At 39.5% G+C, this 17,496-nt stretch overlaps 1 protein-coding gene across 1 annotated transcript in view; it reads left to right on the top strand.

The window, feature by feature from the left end:
• Positions 1 to 17,496, top strand: part of LOC126176762 (uncharacterized) — a 212,106-nt gene that overhangs the window by 53,122 nt on the left and 141,488 nt on the right. Inside the window, exons 3-4 of the mRNA XM_049923930.1 lie at positions 10,329 to 10,436; positions 10,543 to 10,691. Of these exons, the coding sequence (XP_049779887.1) occupies positions 10,329 to 10,436; positions 10,543 to 10,691 (257 nt within the window). The remainder of the gene's footprint in view (positions 1 to 10,328; positions 10,437 to 10,542; positions 10,692 to 17,496) is intronic.

Here is a 17,496-nt window from a genome sequence, read left to right as displayed (position 1 = left end):
TTCTGTTCACCAGGCCATGTTGCCGCTTAAGAGGGCCAAAAGACTTTGGTATGGACAGGTCAGCAGCATGATGGATCACAAGTGTCACGGCGTTCAAAGATAGCCAACTGACTGAACAGCGGCCAGTTAGCCCTGCCAATCGTCCATGTTGGCGGCTTCTGTTCCAGCAATACACCACCCAGGAGATGAAAGCAGATGGGGAAGTGATCGCTGGAATGAAGGTCATCAATGACCTCCCAGTGAACAGAGTCAGTGAGGTTTGGAGAGCAGAAAGATAGGTCAATGGCTGAGAATGACCCATTAGCTGCTGAGAAATGAGTCGGAGTACCAGTGTTGAGGATGCACAACACTTGAGATGTCAGGAGGTCAGGAGGCTCTCCAAAACTCGACCCCAAGAGCAAATAGAAGTTCAGCCCCACAGGACATGAGGGGCATTGATGTCACCCAGGAGGAGAAATGGGTGGGGGAGTTGTTCGATAAGATCTGTGAGAGCCTCTAAGTCCACTGCTTCCAGAGGAGGTAAATAAAGGGAGCACATGGTAAGCCTCCGGCATGAATGAATTTCAACTGCAACAGCTTGCAGGTCAGTATCCATGGGGAGAGCAGAGGAGTGCTGGCCATTATTGACAAATACGGTGACTCCGCCTTTGGCCCTTTCTCCGTCAGGTTATCCTTCTGATATAATGTATAGCCCCTTAGTACAGGAGCATTAGATGTTTTTAAATGTGTTTCCTGTAAACACAAGCACAGGGGGCGTTGATGTGCTAGGAGTTTCAGTTCCTCCACATGTGTCCGGAATCCATTCATGTTCCATTGTATAATGGGAGCCATCTATCAGGGTGGTAATACCTTCATCCTGACTTTCTGTCGGGGAGGAGAGCTCACAACAAGTGGAGGCTCAGTTTTGGGGCGAGATGATTGCCCGAGTCTGACATCAAACTCCATCGCCTCTGAAGAGGAATCAAGAGAGACGTACGTCAGAGAGAATGACATCAACATCAGCAGACTGTATACCTTCAGTCTCCTTTAGTGGGTGAGTCTTTGCCTTTGGCTTTGGTGTCGATTTTTTGGCCTGAGGTGGCGTTGGAGCCACAACCTCAGAAGCGGGAGGGCGTGTAACAGCGCTGGGCAGTGCACAAGACTTGACCTGTGGAGGGGCAGGAAGGTCCAGGATGTCAGCCATCATGGCCGTTACAACTAACGGAATTAGGAGGACTGGCTACACGAGCCACCCTTTCCAGTGGGAGGAGAAGAATAAAAGTTTGAGGGTTCCATCTCAGTCCCACAAGCAGCTAGGGAACTAGAAGTCCACCTAGACAGAGCTCCGCGTGCCTAGGTAAGCCTTATACAACTGAGGTGCGGCAGGTTCCCCAGAGGTTGCCCGCTAACGACTGTTCCACCTCAACAGCCATGCATCTCATCATCACGCAGCACACCTTCGGGCGGTCAAGCCAAGATCCCCATTCCCTGAGACACACAACGTTCCATCACCACGCTGCACGGTGATCACTGAAGCATGCCCAGAGCTTATGGTGACAGGAGACTGGTGGCACTTACCAGTCACCAGCTCAAGAACCCCAGGGTCACCAAGCCCATACCCAGCAAATGAATGCTGAGCCCCTGGGGCCGATCTGTTTGTCGACTAGGTCTTAGGGATAGTGCCTGTCTGTGAAGGTCTTGGTGAGACCCTCAGCATACTGAGCAAGGGAGTTTTTATTACTGCAGCTACACCATCCCTGGGTAGCCAGGCTGTATGGTACGGATTGTGTGTGTGTGTGTGTGTGTGTGTGTGTGTGAGAGAGAGAGAGAGAGAGAGAGAGAGAGAGAGAGAGAGAGAGAGAGAGAGGGAGGGAGAGAGAGAGAGGGATGGCAACTGTCGAAATGCAGGTACTGTTGTTGGTTGGTAGGTTTAATGTGGACAGAGGTGCAGATGGAACTATCAGAGAGGAGGAGGTCAACATCTAGAAAGGTGGCACACTGTGTTGAGGAGGACCATCTGAAGCAGACAAGAGAAGTGTTGGGCTTGTGAAGGAATGAAGACAGGGTGTCTTGGCCCTGGGTCCAGATCATGAAGATATCATCAATGAACCTGAACCAGACTAGGGATTTGGTGTTTTGGGAGGCGAGGAAGGTCTCCTCTAGACGACCCATAGAAAGGTTGGCCTAGGAAGGTGCCATGTGGGTGCCCATGGCTGTGCTGCGCATTTTCCCTTCAAATGGGAAGTAGTTGTGGGCTACGATAAAGTTAGTAAGGTGCAGGAGGAATGAGGTAGTGGGTTTGGAGTGTGAAGGACGTTGGGAAAGGCAGTATTCTATGGCTGTAAGACCATGGGCATGAGGGATGTTGGTGAATAGGGAGGTGCTGTGAACAGTGATGAATAGTGTCCAGGAGGTAAAGGGGTGGGGATGGTGGAGAGTTGATGAAGGAAGTGGTTGGTATCTTTGACTCTGGAGGCTAGATTACGGGCAATTGGTTGGAGGTGTTGGTCAATGAATGCTGAGATTCTTTTAGTGGGGGCACAATACTCATCCACAATGGGGCATCCAGGATTGTAGAGTTTGTGGATTTTGGGGAGCATGTAAAAGGTGTGTGTGTGGGGTGTCATAGGTGTGAGGAGGGGAATGGATTCAGGGGAGATGTTCTGGGAAGGGCCTAAGGCCTAAGGCTTTAAGCAAGGATTGGAGTTTGTGTCAGACTTCTGGGATGGGATCACTCTGGCAAAGTTTGTAGGTGGAGGAGTCAGACAATTGGCAGAGGCTTTCTGCCAGGTAATCACTGCAATTCATAACAACAGTGGTGGAAACTCTCTCTCTAGGTAGGATGATTAGGTCAGGATTTCTTTTGAGGTTGTGTATGGCTGTTCTTTCTACTACTGAAAGGTTGGTGTTGTAAGGAAGGGACCTGGGAAAGGATGGCGAGGCTAAGCTGGAGGTAAGGAATTCCTGGAAGGTGGCCAGCATGTGGTTAGGTGTGTGTGTGTGTGTGTGTGTGTGGGAGGGGGGAACACAGTTGTATGGTGGTACAAACTTGAAGAGACAGGGTTCAGTGTCGGAATTAGCGTGGTTTTGGTTGGACGGGTTGACACCAAAGAAGTGCTTCCATTGCAGGGATCGGGAGAAGGAGAGTAGGTCTTACTAAATCCAGCACGGAAATTTGGGTGTTGGACTAAAGGTAAGGCCTTTGGATAGGGCTGAAACTTCTTTGGAGCTGAGGGTTGTGGTGGAAAGTTTGACAACAGTGTTACAAGAATGTTTTGGCTCTGGATTTGGTGAAGGTTTGGTAGGGAGTTTTGGGGGATGTGACAAGTTGAAAAGATCAGCGAGGCAGGGTTTAGCTGCTATAAGGGGTGGATGAGGAGGAACACTGTGGGTACGATAGGGGTTGGATAGTGGTGCCCCAGGGTGGCAATATGATATCAGCAGGTTGGATAATTTATGGAGATGGTGTCTGGAATGCTACTTCAGGTGCTGGAGAGGAAGGAATTCAATTTCAGAGATGTGATGTGTGGAGTAGGGATTGTACAGTAGCAGTATCTTGCAGAGGGAGTGAAGGTGGTTCTGGGATGCCTGTGCCATGGAGATATGTTTTTGCAGTATCAGGTTTGTGGGGGCCAGGAATTTGTGGAATCTGAAAAGGTGTAGGTCACTGTGAAGGAGGGATGGGACCCAGAGAAAGGAATCTTTACAGTCAGGCCATTTGGGAGGATTCCATTATTAGATGTATAGGTTAGACATGATCCAGAGACAGGATCCAGACAAAGGAATCTTTACAGTTAGGCCATTTGCAGAGGTTCCACAGGTAGATATATAGGACTGTACATGTCATGAAATATTTATGCACACTGCCACTGTTCTTGTCATTGTGGTTAGATGCTCCACAAATCCTTTATCTCAGGCAGCTGTGGTAAATAATCTTAGCATTCATATACGGTATGCGTAATGTAAATTGCTGTGTGTATGTGGCCGGAAAGGATAACACTGAGAGGGCCATCTGAACTGGCATCATACTGACATGCCACACAGAAGATAAACAAAAAATACAGTAAAAGGTAGTTTTTTTATTTTAATAGCATAACAAAATAACACAGCTTTTTCTCATATTACACCTGTGTGTGCTTGTGTTCATATGATGATATTAAGCTTTATTTTCTTGTGCAAGAGACATTTTTTATCTAGCAACAGAAACTCTGGTGTGGTAGAGAAAAATTATAATATTAACAATTAACAAAAAAATAACAATCCAGTGGTATAAGTTTGTTAGAGAGTCATGCACACATTGCTGCTAAGCTGTTCAGTATTGTGAAAATGAAGAAGGCTGGCTTGAAGAGCAATACTTAAGGATAAATGTAACTACAGTGAGAAATATTTTGACATCATGAAAGTTGCAGCAGTAAAAAAGGGTTAACTGCATTATTCTACAAAAGTATCATATTGTAGCTGGGAGTGTGGAAAAGTAGAATTATTCAACATCAAAGAGATGCATTACACATGTGGCAGAGTTAACATCTTTGTTTCTAGAAGGAAGAGATCTTGCTGTACTGAAACAATGAAATCCATTAGGGCTCTCATCCTATGAGTTTATGATTTGTTCAATGATACTATAACAGCATCAAACAGTGGAGATTCCAATGATACTAGTGCAGAAATTTAACATATTACATTATTTATATTTTCAGTTCTTTTCAAATGCATAAATGACACTGTTTTAAAATTATTCATTTATAAAATTTGTGTTCAAAAAAGTAAAACAGATAATTTTAAATTTATTGCCTGCTTATTGAACTAAAAACAAAATTGTGCAAAAATATAGCATTACAAAAATAAGGTGAAATCTTGTTTTAGTCATATATGAGATAGCTCTCTGTGGAACTATGTTCCTCAGTTATTTTACAATAATTGAACCATGAACCATGGATCTTGGCATTTGTGGTGAGGCTTGCGTGCCTCAGCGATACAGATGGCCGTACCGTAGGTACAACCACAATGGAGGGGTATCTGTTGAGAGACCAGACAAACGTGTGGTTCCTGAAGAGGGGCAGCAGCCTTTTCAGTACTTGCAGGGGCAACAGTCTGGATGATTGACTGATCTGGCCTTGTAGCACTAACCAAAACGGCCTTGCTGAGCTGGTACTGCGAACGGCTGAAAGCAAGGGGAAACTACAGCCGTAATTTTTCCCGAGGGCATGCAGCTTTACTGTATGGTTAAATGATGATGGTGTCCTCTTGGAAAAAATGTTCCGGAGGTAAAATAGTCCCCCATTTGGAGCTCCGGGTGGGGACTACTCAGGAGGACGTCGTTATCATGAGAAAGAAAACTGGCATTCTACTGATCGGAGCGTGGAATGTCAGATCTCTTAATCGGGCAGATAGGTTAGAAAATTTGAAAAGGGAAATGGATAGGTTAAAGTTAGATATAGTGGGAATTCGTGAAGTTCGGCGGCAGGAGGAACAAGACTTTTGGTCAGGCAAATACAGGGTTATAAATACAAAATCAAATAGGGGTAATGCAGGAGTAGGTTTTAATAATGAATAAAAAAATAGGAGTGCGGGTAAGCTACTACAAACAGCATAGTGAATGCATTATTGTGGCCAAGATAGACACAAAGCCCATGCTCACTATAGTAGTACAAGTTTATATGCCAACTAGCTCTGCAGATGAAGAAGAAATTGATGAAATGTTTTATGAGATAAAAGAAATTACTCAGGTAGTGAAGGGAGCCGAAAATTTAATAGTGATGGGTGACTGGAATTCGAGAGTAGGAAAAGGGAGAGAAGGAAACATAGTAGGTGAATATAGATTGGAAAAGAAATGAAGAGGAAGCCGTCTGGTAGAACTTTGTTCCGAGCATAACTTAATCATAGCTTACACTTGGTTCAAGAATCATAAAAGAAGGTTGTATACATGGAAGAAGCCTGGAGATACTGACATGTTTCAGATGGGTTATCTAGTGGTAAGACAGAGATTTAGGAACCAGGTTTTAAATTGTAAGACATTTCCAGGGGCAGATGTGGACTCTGACCACAGTCTATTGGTTATGAACTGTAGATTGAAACTGAAGAAACTGCAAAAAGGTGGGAATTTAAGGAGATGGGACCTGGATATACCGACTAAACTAGAGGTTGTACAGAGTTTCAGGGAGAGCATAAGGGAACAATTGACAGGAATGGGGGAAAGAAATACAGTTGAAGAAGAATGGGTAGCTCTGAGGGATGAAGTAGTAAAGGCAGCAAAGGATCAAGTAGGTAAAAAGACGAGGGCCAATAGAAATCCTTGGGTAACAGAAGAAATATTGAATTTAATTGATGAAAGGAGAAAATATAAAAATGCAGTAAATGAAGTAAGCAAAAAGGAATACAAACGTCTCAAAAAGGAGATTGACAGGAAATACAAAATGGCTAAGCAGAGATGGCTAGAGGGCAAGTGTAAGGATGTAGAGGCTTATCTCACTAGGGGTAAGATAGATACTGCCTACAGGAAAATTAAAGAGACCTTTAGAGAGAAGAGAACCACTTCTATGAATATCAAGAGCTCAGATGAAAACCCAGTTCTAGGCAAAGAAGGGAAAGCAGAAAGGTTGAAGGAGTATATAGAGGGGCTATACAAGGGTGATGTACTTGAGGACAATATTATGGAAATGGAAGAGGATGTAGATGAAGATGAAATGGGAGATACAATACTGCGTGAAGAGTTTGACAGACCACTGAAATACCTGAGTCAAAAAAAGGCCCCGGGAGTAGACAACGTTCCATTAGAACTACTGACGCCCTTGGGAGAGCCAGTTCTGACAAAACTCTACCATCTTGTGAGCAAGACGTATGAGACAGGCGAAATACCCTCAGACTTCACGAAGAATATAATAATTCCAATCCCAAAGAAAGCAGGTGTTGACAGATGTGAAAATTACCGAACTATCAGTTTAATAAGTCACGGCTGCAAAATACTAACACAAATTCTTTACAGCCTAATGGAAAAACTGGTAGAAACTGACCTCGGGGAAGATCAGTTTGATTCTGTAGAAATATTGGAACACGTGAGGCAATACTGACCTTACGACTTATCGTAAAAGAAAGGTTAAGGAAAGGTAAACCTACGTTTCATGAAGCAGTGGTTGGGAAGGGAGTGAGACAGGGTTGTAGCTTCTCCCCGATGTTATTCAATCTGTATATTGAGCAAGCAGTAAAGGAAACAAAAGAAAAATTCAGAGTAGGTATTAAAATCCATGGAGAAGAAATAAAAACTTTGAGGTTCGCCGATGACATTGTAATTCTGTCAGAGACAGCAAAGGACTTGGAAGAGCAGTTGAATGGAATGGACAGTGTCTTGAAAGGAGGATATAAGATGAACATCAACAAAAGCAAAATGAGGATAATGGAATGTAGTCGAATTAAGTCAGGTGATGCTGAGGGAATTAGATTAGGAAATGAGACACTTAAAGTAGTAAAGGAGTTTTGCTATTTGGGGAGCAAAATAACTGATGATGGTCGAAGTAGAGAGGCTATAAAATGTAGACTGGCAATGGCAAGGAAAGCGTTTCTGAAGAAGAGAAATTTGTTAACATCGAGTATAGATTTAAGTGTCAGGAAGTCATTTCTGAAATTATTTGTATGGAGTGTAGCCATGTATGGTAGTGAAACATGGACGATAAATAGTTTGGACAAGAAGAGAACAGAAGCTTTCGAAATGTGGTGCTACAGAAGAATGCTGAAGATTAGATGGGTAGATCACATAACTAATGAGGAAGTATTGAATAGGATTGGGGAGAAGAGAAGTTTGTGGCACAACTTGACCAGAAGAAGGGATTGGTTGGTAGGACATGTTCTGAGGCATCAAGGGATCACCAATTTAGTATTGGAGGGCAGCGTGGAGGGTAAAAATCGTAGAGGGAGAGCAAGAGATGAATACACTAAGCAGATTCAGAAGGATGTAGGTTGCAGTAAGTACTGGGAGATGAAGAAGCTAGCAGAGGATAGGGTAGCATGGGGAGCTTGGGTAGCTCAGTCGGTAGAGCACTTGCCCGCGAAAGGCAAAGGTCCCGAGTTCGAGTCTCGGTTGGGCACACAGTTTTAATCTGCCAGGAAGTTTCATATCAGTGCACACTCCACTGCAGAGTGAAAATCTCATTCTGGGCACATTATACATTTTTGTCCGCCATGCTTAGATTACTTTTTTAAAACTTTTACTTTTCAGTTTCACCTCCTGGGTCGGGGTCACTTTGAACATGGAAACATTTGCCTATTCTGTGGGAGTCTTGTCAATTACTGTTAAATGACACCCCTATTACATGAAAAAGCATGGTATTTTGTATATAAATATAGTTTTGAAAGTAACTTATTTTTAAAAAATTGAGTAATTTTTTTTTTCTTTTTTTTTTTTTTTTCTTTTTTAGTCACTTGAAACTGTTCATGTGATTACGACTTAATTTTGCTAATAATGGAAATGGGTGCTGAGCTACTTACAAAGTAAAAAAATTATTTAAAACCATATCTTTTCAAAACAGTCTGTATCACTTTAATAAAAGTAATGAAAAAAAAGTTATCAAATTTTAAAGAAATGCATCTGTAAATACTCTACAGAAAAAGTAAGTTGCCAGGAAAGAGTGTCTACTCCAGCAGATATCATAGACATAAAATTTAAACTCAAAATGAATCCTTCGCTTTCTATCTACCTTATAATCACATAGAATCTTACAAATGTCATCTTTCTCAAAACCTGACACATTGGGAACATTAGGTCACACACACAAAAAAAATTCTTAATCTGATTCCACCTTGGAATGCCATTTCCTCAGAAGTGTAATTTCATCATGTCCAACATAATATTTTACACTTTTCTATGAAGGAAGCTTGAGTAAAACATATTCTCCATGGAGAAAATGTGTCAAAAAATATGGAAGGCACTGTCCAAAGCCACCCCTTGAAAGACAAGCCTCCATATTTTATTTTTTTATGTCACCAAAGAATTAATGTAACATTTTATGCTTTCTGTAAATGTTCATTCCACTGGTAACCTTGCCCACAAAAACTCATTTCAAATTATAAACTCAGAATGTTTCTAATAATAGGCAAATGTTTCTGCGTTAGTGAAGGAACTTACATTTCCAGAAAATTATGTTATTTTCTGGTGTTAGTGATATTTAATGACTCTGACCTTAGTTCCATATTTACAGACTAGAAGGCAACATTTACTTTAAAAAGATGCTAAATTGCTGTTCAGAGTCGCCTCGGTGTTCAAAGTCACCCCGCTTTATGGCATCAATAATTGAGATTATATGACATATGAATATCTGAACAATGAAGTGGGTAATTTTATACTAATATTCTTGTAGAAACCAAAAAATAAAACTTAATTTTCTTGGAATAGATTGTCGTTATGTATTTCCTCATTGCAACAGTACCTGATATCAGCAGATACACTAATACTGCTTGCACTAAAATTAAACTTCTGTAACAATGAAATTATAAATAACATCTAAAATTATTAAGTTAACTAACCTGACCAATACTTCGACCAAAAGACGTTCTTTATGGTGCAGCAATTCTGTTTAAACTTTTTAGTATGTAGATAACACCTTCAAGAATCAGAATCGTTAAAAATTCTTATTTTTGTGAAGCAGTAGATAAAAACAACTAATCAAAGGTATAAGAGGATGGTGGAAGTTTGCTAATAATTAATATAATAACCTCACTAGAGTGCATGAAAATGAAGTAATAATAAAGTAATTTTCATAATGAGAAACTGGACAGATTAGCAGTAGCTGTAGTTGGTTTTTGATATACTTTACAGAAGAAGCTTCCAATGGCTGTTTCTTCCTGTTAATGTATAATAACCCATTCCATGTCCCTGAACACTTCATGATGGGACTGAAGGAACACAGTGCGTTTACACCTGTGCATCTTGCGGCTCATCACCGTGTGGCTGTATCTTGCCCTACTCGGAAGTAGAGGCACGCAAGTCGGTTGCATGCTTTTTCTTAACACGTACATACGAGTTCCATTCACACCTGTGTTAATTCTGGGCTCCAGTACTTACATGTGAGGCAAGCTACAGCCACAAACAATTAGCCACAAGGTGCATAGGTGTAAACACACCTTTAGGGTGCTTTCTTTCCTCCCTGCCTGACATCCCCCCCCCCCCCCCTCTCTCTCTCTCTCTCTTTGCCATCTATTAGCGTTAAAAATAGTACACATATCTTACTTTGAACATTAATGTGTATCATAGAGTACAGTGGTGTTCATACCAATTTTTTGATGTCAAATAATTACTTACAAAAGTTTGGTGACTCAATAAAAGAATTTATATAAACTCATTGCTTATTTTTTTTTTTTAGGCATTTGATGCAGTATTCTTCATGGCAACCAACAAGAAAGGTTTTTATTTTGTTGCTGGTAGTGAACGAAGACCATTAGGGGTGATAAATGGTCTTTGCTATTTAATCGTAAGTAAATAATAAGACTATTTGTTTGCTGAATAAACGTTTACTTTAAAGTACATTACATTTTTCTTAATATGCATAAACTTTTTAAGAATTTTATCAATTGTAGGTGCCTGGAATAGGTCTTCTGTGCAGTCAAAAAATACCAGATACTGTTTTGTTTGGAGCTAATGATAATGAATTTGGTGCTGAAGGGATCCTGTTTAAACCTGTTACACCAATGAAGAAATGGAAAGTGAGCTATAAAGGAAAAATGTGGTATATATTTTAGTCTGGATAAAATAAGTGGACTGTATACAGTTAGAGATAAATTACTTCATATTTTGGAAAAAAAATAGTAGCTTTAGAAAATTTGACAGAAATTAGGAAGTAGAACTCAGCTGCTATATGATCAAAATTATGAAACAAAAGCTGCAAATCAAGAAACAATGAAAGTCTCAACTTCTACAAATACACATTTATAGAACTGACAATAACTGATAAAGTAATTTCCATGTTACTTTTATCTCCTTGCTTAGGGTACAGAGTAGTACAAGTTGTAGTTAGATTCAATAATTGAAGGTCCTTGTTAGCTGCTTGACATGTGGCAATGCTCATTGTCATCAGACGAGACCTCTGTTGTATGGTTAATGGGTAACTACTATTATTAATGCCATGATGGGCTTGCAAATACTGAGCTATGATTGGGAAATGAACAGCAGCTATTTCTTGTAACTGAAGAATCAGCAGTTTTCTTTCTTTCTTTCTTTTCTTTTTTTCTTCTCTCTCTCTCTCCCTCCAAGGAGCAGTTTTTCCCATTGATTTTACTATGTATATGTATATGTAGCTCAGGTAACCACAAATAGATTACAGTAATTTATTGATGCTTGTTTATTAAGGCTGTTTCTGACAGTTGCTTCACTTAATTTGTGTGTGTGTATATGTGTGTGTGTGTGTGTGTGTGTGTGAGAGAGAGAGAGAGAGAGAGAGAGAGAGAGAGAGAGAGAGAGAGAGAGAGTAGTATTAGTAGTAGTAGTAGTAGAGAGAGTTAAATATGTTGTTTTATTTATTTATTTTTTTATTTGTTTCATACTCCATCAATCTCTCAGTGAAGAAACTATATTGCAATTGACTACGTCCATATAATATATATTGTTAATGGATGAGTAAAGAGATCGAATTGAACTGAATTGATAACCTCATAAGGATATAGTGTATGCCAGTTCCTCTTTTCTGCATTTAATGTTGGTTCAGTAAAGGCGTACCTTCTGCTTGCAATAAATGAGGTACAGGATTTCAGTTTTTTGCCTTGTGCATAAAGGTGAAAGTATGTTTGACCTTCAAAACCCTCAGGACAACTTTTTGTGGCCAAAAAAATACAAGAAATTTTGTTCCTTTTTCAGGTTTTGACCTATTACTCAGAAACTAATGCACTCTACTGAAAATTTTACTGTTGCCAAAATAAAAGAGCATTACATTTTGCGTTGAATGAGACAATTTCAAAGTCAAAATTGGTGCAGCCATTTGACCATGATCAATTGTCAAAGTTCAGTCATTTTTGCTAACTTGGCTAAAAAGATGGCTCCAACACATGTAACTAAAAAAACAGCTACTCCAGATGAAAAAGGTCATTATCAGAGTTGTAGAGCATGAAATTTCATGTTATAAAACATCTAGTTCTTCAGTGTTAGGAACTATTAAGCGTTCATATACCTGAATGCCAATTTTTTTAAAGTCAAAGTTATTCAATTAAAGTGGGAAGACATTTCCATAATGAGCACTATAAGCTTTCTATCTATATCTTTCTAATTTTCTTCAGTCATGTGTATTTTTATTCATTTTTATTTATGCCTTATTGCTAAGAGTGGCTTCTTAAAATGAAAACCAATTACATAGTAATGGCTGATATGTATTTACGTATGAGTAATATAAAAATTTGTTCAAATGAATGAACAAAAGGGCATGACAATATTTAAAAAAAAAAAACACACACACACACAATTTAAATATCAGAGATTCACATTTCATCAAATTTCAATTCCATCAAGGTCATTTGGGAGACTGTGCCGGGTTCTGGTCCAGCATCCGGCCTTTAGGATCCATTTTGGCACCTTCAGCAACTTCCTTGTTCTGGAATGTATCTTCAATCTCTTCCTCATGTTCATCAATCTCTGTTTCTTGTACGTTCTTGCAAGATAAGCCAAAACAGTGTTTGGTAGTTCAGTCCAGATTTGCGATATCCACATAATGCTGTGCATTCTGTTTTGCATGTGCAAGAAACCATCTTCAGTAGCATGTGTAGTGTCACATCTTTTGTCATTGTCACAGGAAACAAGCCTGATATGTTTTTTTATCATCCCCTCTGGCTTGGATCAGTTTTCTTCCCCAGCCAAGATTGCACTTGATGGTAGGATCACAATGAGTTCCACCTTGCTGCATCTGATGTTGGCGGTAGCCTTTCGAGTTTGAAAGATTTTTCAGAGCAGACCTTACAGAATGTTCATACCTGAGCTTGTCCAATGTCACACATTTGGAATTCCCACACAGTGCTAACATCAACTGTGACTATTGCTCTGTAAGGTTTAGTAAGTGCCCTTGCCCTTGCCCAAAAAAGAGAGGATGTGGTGTGTCCTGTGAACGCATGGTTGAAAACTACAGGATCAAAATTGGAAGAACTACTGGTGTACCACACTCCTGCTGATTTCGCTCTTCCATGTTTATGGAAGTACAAGTTACTGTAGTTGTTTCCTTGATCCATTAGGAGAACAAGCACATCAGTGTCCTCGTTCATGATTGCCACACTGTCAGACTCAGCAGCTTGGGGAAATAGCCGCTTCCACAATTAATGAATCTGCATCTTCTTTTGTCTGCAGCACTTGAATACCTCCATCCATAAATTTCTTCATGAGCATCAAAATCAAGTGGTTCTTGTTGCTCTCGTTCACAAAAACTTCTTCTGCATGACTGCAGCACTTTTATCTTCATCAAAAATGATATCTGATGAAGAACCTGGTGTCTTTAAACAACAAGATCTTTCAGAAGACTTTGTTCCCATTTTCAAAGCATCACTTGGGTAGCCATAAAATATAACTGTGATTTCAGATCTGTAGTGCTTTCACAAATAGGTTTCATATTTCATGCAGATGACTCCAAAGTTTTCTTTGATGTGCCAAACTAATATATGGAGCAGGTGACTATGATCCACCACTAAGCTTCTTATTTTGGGTTTGTCATTCTGTTGGAGAGGTGTGAATGCATCATAGAGAAGTGATTTTGTACCCTTCTCTGAACAATTACATGGGGTGTGGGGAAATTTCAGATGAGAAACAGAACTTCAAGACTTTATCAGACTGCTTGATAACACACATTCTGTGAAACAATGTTAATGGGTTTATGGTAGGAATCCTATTCTTCCCTATCTTGAGACCTACAGTGGAGGGTGCAAGTGTTGTAACTTTGAGGTTATAATATATGTCCCAGTACTTCACAGGCACATTCATGACATTGCTTTTCAGCTACCCCAGTAACAGTATCTTTTAATTCAAGTTTCATCACCTTATGAACATTATTTCGTTTTGCATAGGGAAGTCTGCTAAGTTCCTCCCAACTAGCATCAATTTCCTTGCCACAATAAAAGCAGTGTTTATTAAAATCAAATACCTTCTTGTATGATTGAAGATTTGACATTGACGGTGCAGGGCCTTTTGTCAAATATGATCTAATCAGTTTTGGGTTATTGTACTTCTGATAAGCACTGTGCACATCAGCTTCAGCCAGACCAGTTAATAACTTACAGTGCACTGTGATTTACCTATCCTAACCGGGTTGTAGTAGTGTTTCCAGTCCTTAATGTTTCACTTTTACCACATCACCATCTGCCCAATTGCCGTCACATGTAAAACACACCTCCATACAATTTGGCCACTTGTATTAAATGAACTGACCACACAACAAAAGTAAATTCAAATACAGAAATGAGAATTTTGGAAGACAAGGAGTTTTGGATGTGTCCTTCAGACAAGACAGGAAGACTGGGCACGACTAACAATGGAAACAATAAAAGGAATGGAGGGGGTAGCAGCCTTGCGGTTTATGACATGTCATTCAAGGGAGATCTGTAGATACATCTACACCCAAAGGTGAGACATATTTATGTCTTCCTATTGGAAATTACATTTCACTGAATGACTTCGACTTACAAAAAGCTACAAAATGGAATTATTTTGACTTTCAAGTGTGTGAATGCTTAATACTGCTTAAAACTGAAAAACTAGATGTTTTTGTAACACATGCTCTACAACTTTGATTACTTGACTTTTTCATTTGGAGTAGCTGTTTTTGAATTACACACATTGTTGCTGACTTTTTGGCCAGGCTGGTAAAAATGACCAAGCTATGACAACTGATTGTGGCCAAATGACTGCACCAATTTTGACATTGAAGTAGGTCATTAGAGGAAAAATTTAATGTGCTGTCATTTTGGTAACAGTAAAATTTTCAGTAGGGTGCATATTTTCTGAGCAATAAGTGAAAATCTGAAAGAAGTGCCAACATTTTTTACGGTTTTTTTTTTCCTACAAAAAATTATCCTGAGGTCTTTGAAGGTTGAAAACTTGCATTCTACATGCTCTCACAACTAAGTGCATACTATAGAAAATAAGATCTACTACCTCATTTTTTGCAAGCGAAGGGCCTTTTCTGTGATACCGTTACTGGACTATATAACAGTTGGCGTGATCTTTCTAAACACACCAATAGGTAGGTAGTAATGTTACACAAAATTCAAAAGTTAGATCATATTTTCATTATATGTAAGTGGTTAGATGACAAATTACATGATATAGCAGACATGGCAAATTAAAAATAATGAGGAAACCACTGAAAAGATCTGTGTTTGCTACATGACTATCTACATAACTGTTCAGTCTTTCATTGTATTACATCACACATAAATTTTAGAGTTCTAGGAGGGTTTCTCATTGTGATGAAGAAACTCTTCCAAACTGCAAAATGACCTTCCCAGAAGAAATTGTCTCAGATACTCCCTCAACATGGGCTTATCAAACTTACATTTAGTATCAGGAGGAAGAGCATTATAAGCATACATGCTCCTGTACTGCACTCCCTTCTGCACCATCTTCAGATATTTACAATCATTGTGGAAATTGTGTTTTCTCCTTGTATTGTATTCATGGTATTCACTGTTTCTTTTATACAATTCAGTATTTTTACTAATGAAACACATAAGCAAATATACATACTGGGAAATCATATTAAGAATTTTTAGTTTCCAAACAAGATTTCAATAACTACATCTACAGCCTGCATCTCTCATTATTCTTCCTTTTCTGTCCTGCATGGCATAGGTAGAAACTGTTTATCATCACTTTTTCCAGTGGGTACTCCAAACCACAGGGAAATGAACATGTGTTCCTGTAAGTCTGCAATAGAATGAGTTCACAAAATGAGCCAAGCACTAACACATCTGGGACATAGCAAAGTCAACATAGCAATACAACAGTTTCATACCATTAATCACTTGAGACTGGAAACACACTAAGTCACTTTGGCCATGGAGTGGTGCAATATGAACAGCTACAAAGTACAGCAAGGAGTGAGCCGTGCACTGAGCCTGGGCCATAGGCTGAGTAGCAGACAGTTGCCACTGGGTGTGACACCTTGTGACGTGCATATCTTGGCAGCAGCTCCTCTATTATGGCATGCCACAGCCTTAGTACCTCAGACATGTCCACTTCAACATTAGGCGGGGAATCTGAATCACTGTCAGATACAGAACTTATAATTTGTTTTTGGGCCAACAATATTCTCTTTGCTTGGGATTGGTTTCTGCAAAATATAATTCCATATGCTATTAGAGAATGGAAGTATCTCTAGTATGCTGCTTTCACAGTGTTTTATTCACTGCTCCCAGATATAATACATAACACAGAAATTGATGAGCTGCGTCTCTTCTGAAGGTTTATTATATGAGAATGATGAGATCAGTTCACTCTGTGTTTAATCATAATATGCAGGAACTTTGTTGTTTCAACTCTTTCTATCATTTGTGTGGCATACTTAACAGTTAGCTCTTCCTTAGTTTTGGCAATTGCAGTGACTTTAAAAAGTTGGTTTTATTAAAGTTTGATCAGAGTCCATTCACACTAAACCATTTTACTAAATTGGTGAGAATAGATTTTACAAGATTTTCACATGTAAACCATCAATCATAATGTTGGTGCCATCCACAAAAATTGTAAAATTGCACTGTAGCTTTGTACTTTCTGGTAAATTCAAACAATGTAAAGTCAGATTGGAATATAAAAAAATCATGAAAAGAATATACTGCTACTCACTATAAAGATGACAGACCAAGTTACAGACAGGCATGACAAAAAGACTGTTACACATTTGAGCTTCTGGCCAAAGCTTTTTTCAGAAAGGAGAACGCACACTAGCAAGCACACCTCATGCTACTATGGAGGGAATGGAGATAGGGCTCATGTGTGCATGAGGTGTGCTTACTTGTGTAAATGTGTGTGTGTTTACTTTTCTGAAGAAAGCTTTGGCTGAAAGCTCAAATGTGCAACAATCAGTTTGTCATGCCTGCCTGCAACTCAACATGTCATCTTTACAGTGATAGCATTCTTATATCATGATAAGTCATTTATAATATCAGGAACATGAAAGGAGCAAGAATGGATTCTTGTGGCACTCCAAATCTGATGCTTCTCCACTCTGATGAAACCAGACCACCACAAAAATAGTCTATGGTGTCTAATAGTACTTTCTGCTTCATGTCTTTGAGGTATGACTGTAATCTTTTATTTGATACACCAGTTATTCCTATAATGTAGCTATCTGTAATAGTACTCAGCAGTTCAGAGTGTCAAAGGTTTTTGGTAAATCACAAAATAATCCAGTTGTCACCATTTTGTCATTTAGAGACTCCAGAACTTCTTTTATAAAAGCATAGATTCCTTGTTTGCTTGACAGACCCTTTCAGAAACCATACTGTCTTTCACTGAGAGCATTAAATCTATCTAGATGACACCAAATTCTTGTATACTTCCACTTTCCCACC

Source organism: Schistocerca cancellata, chromosome 3, assembly GCF_023864275.1.
Source record: "Schistocerca cancellata isolate TAMUIC-IGC-003103 chromosome 3, iqSchCanc2.1, whole genome shotgun sequence".
Classification (NCBI taxonomy): Eukaryota; Metazoa; Arthropoda; class Insecta; order Orthoptera; family Acrididae; genus Schistocerca; species Schistocerca cancellata.
The sequence above is the reverse complement of the archived record's forward strand: the minus strand, read 5'-3'. Positions and strand labels throughout refer to the sequence as shown.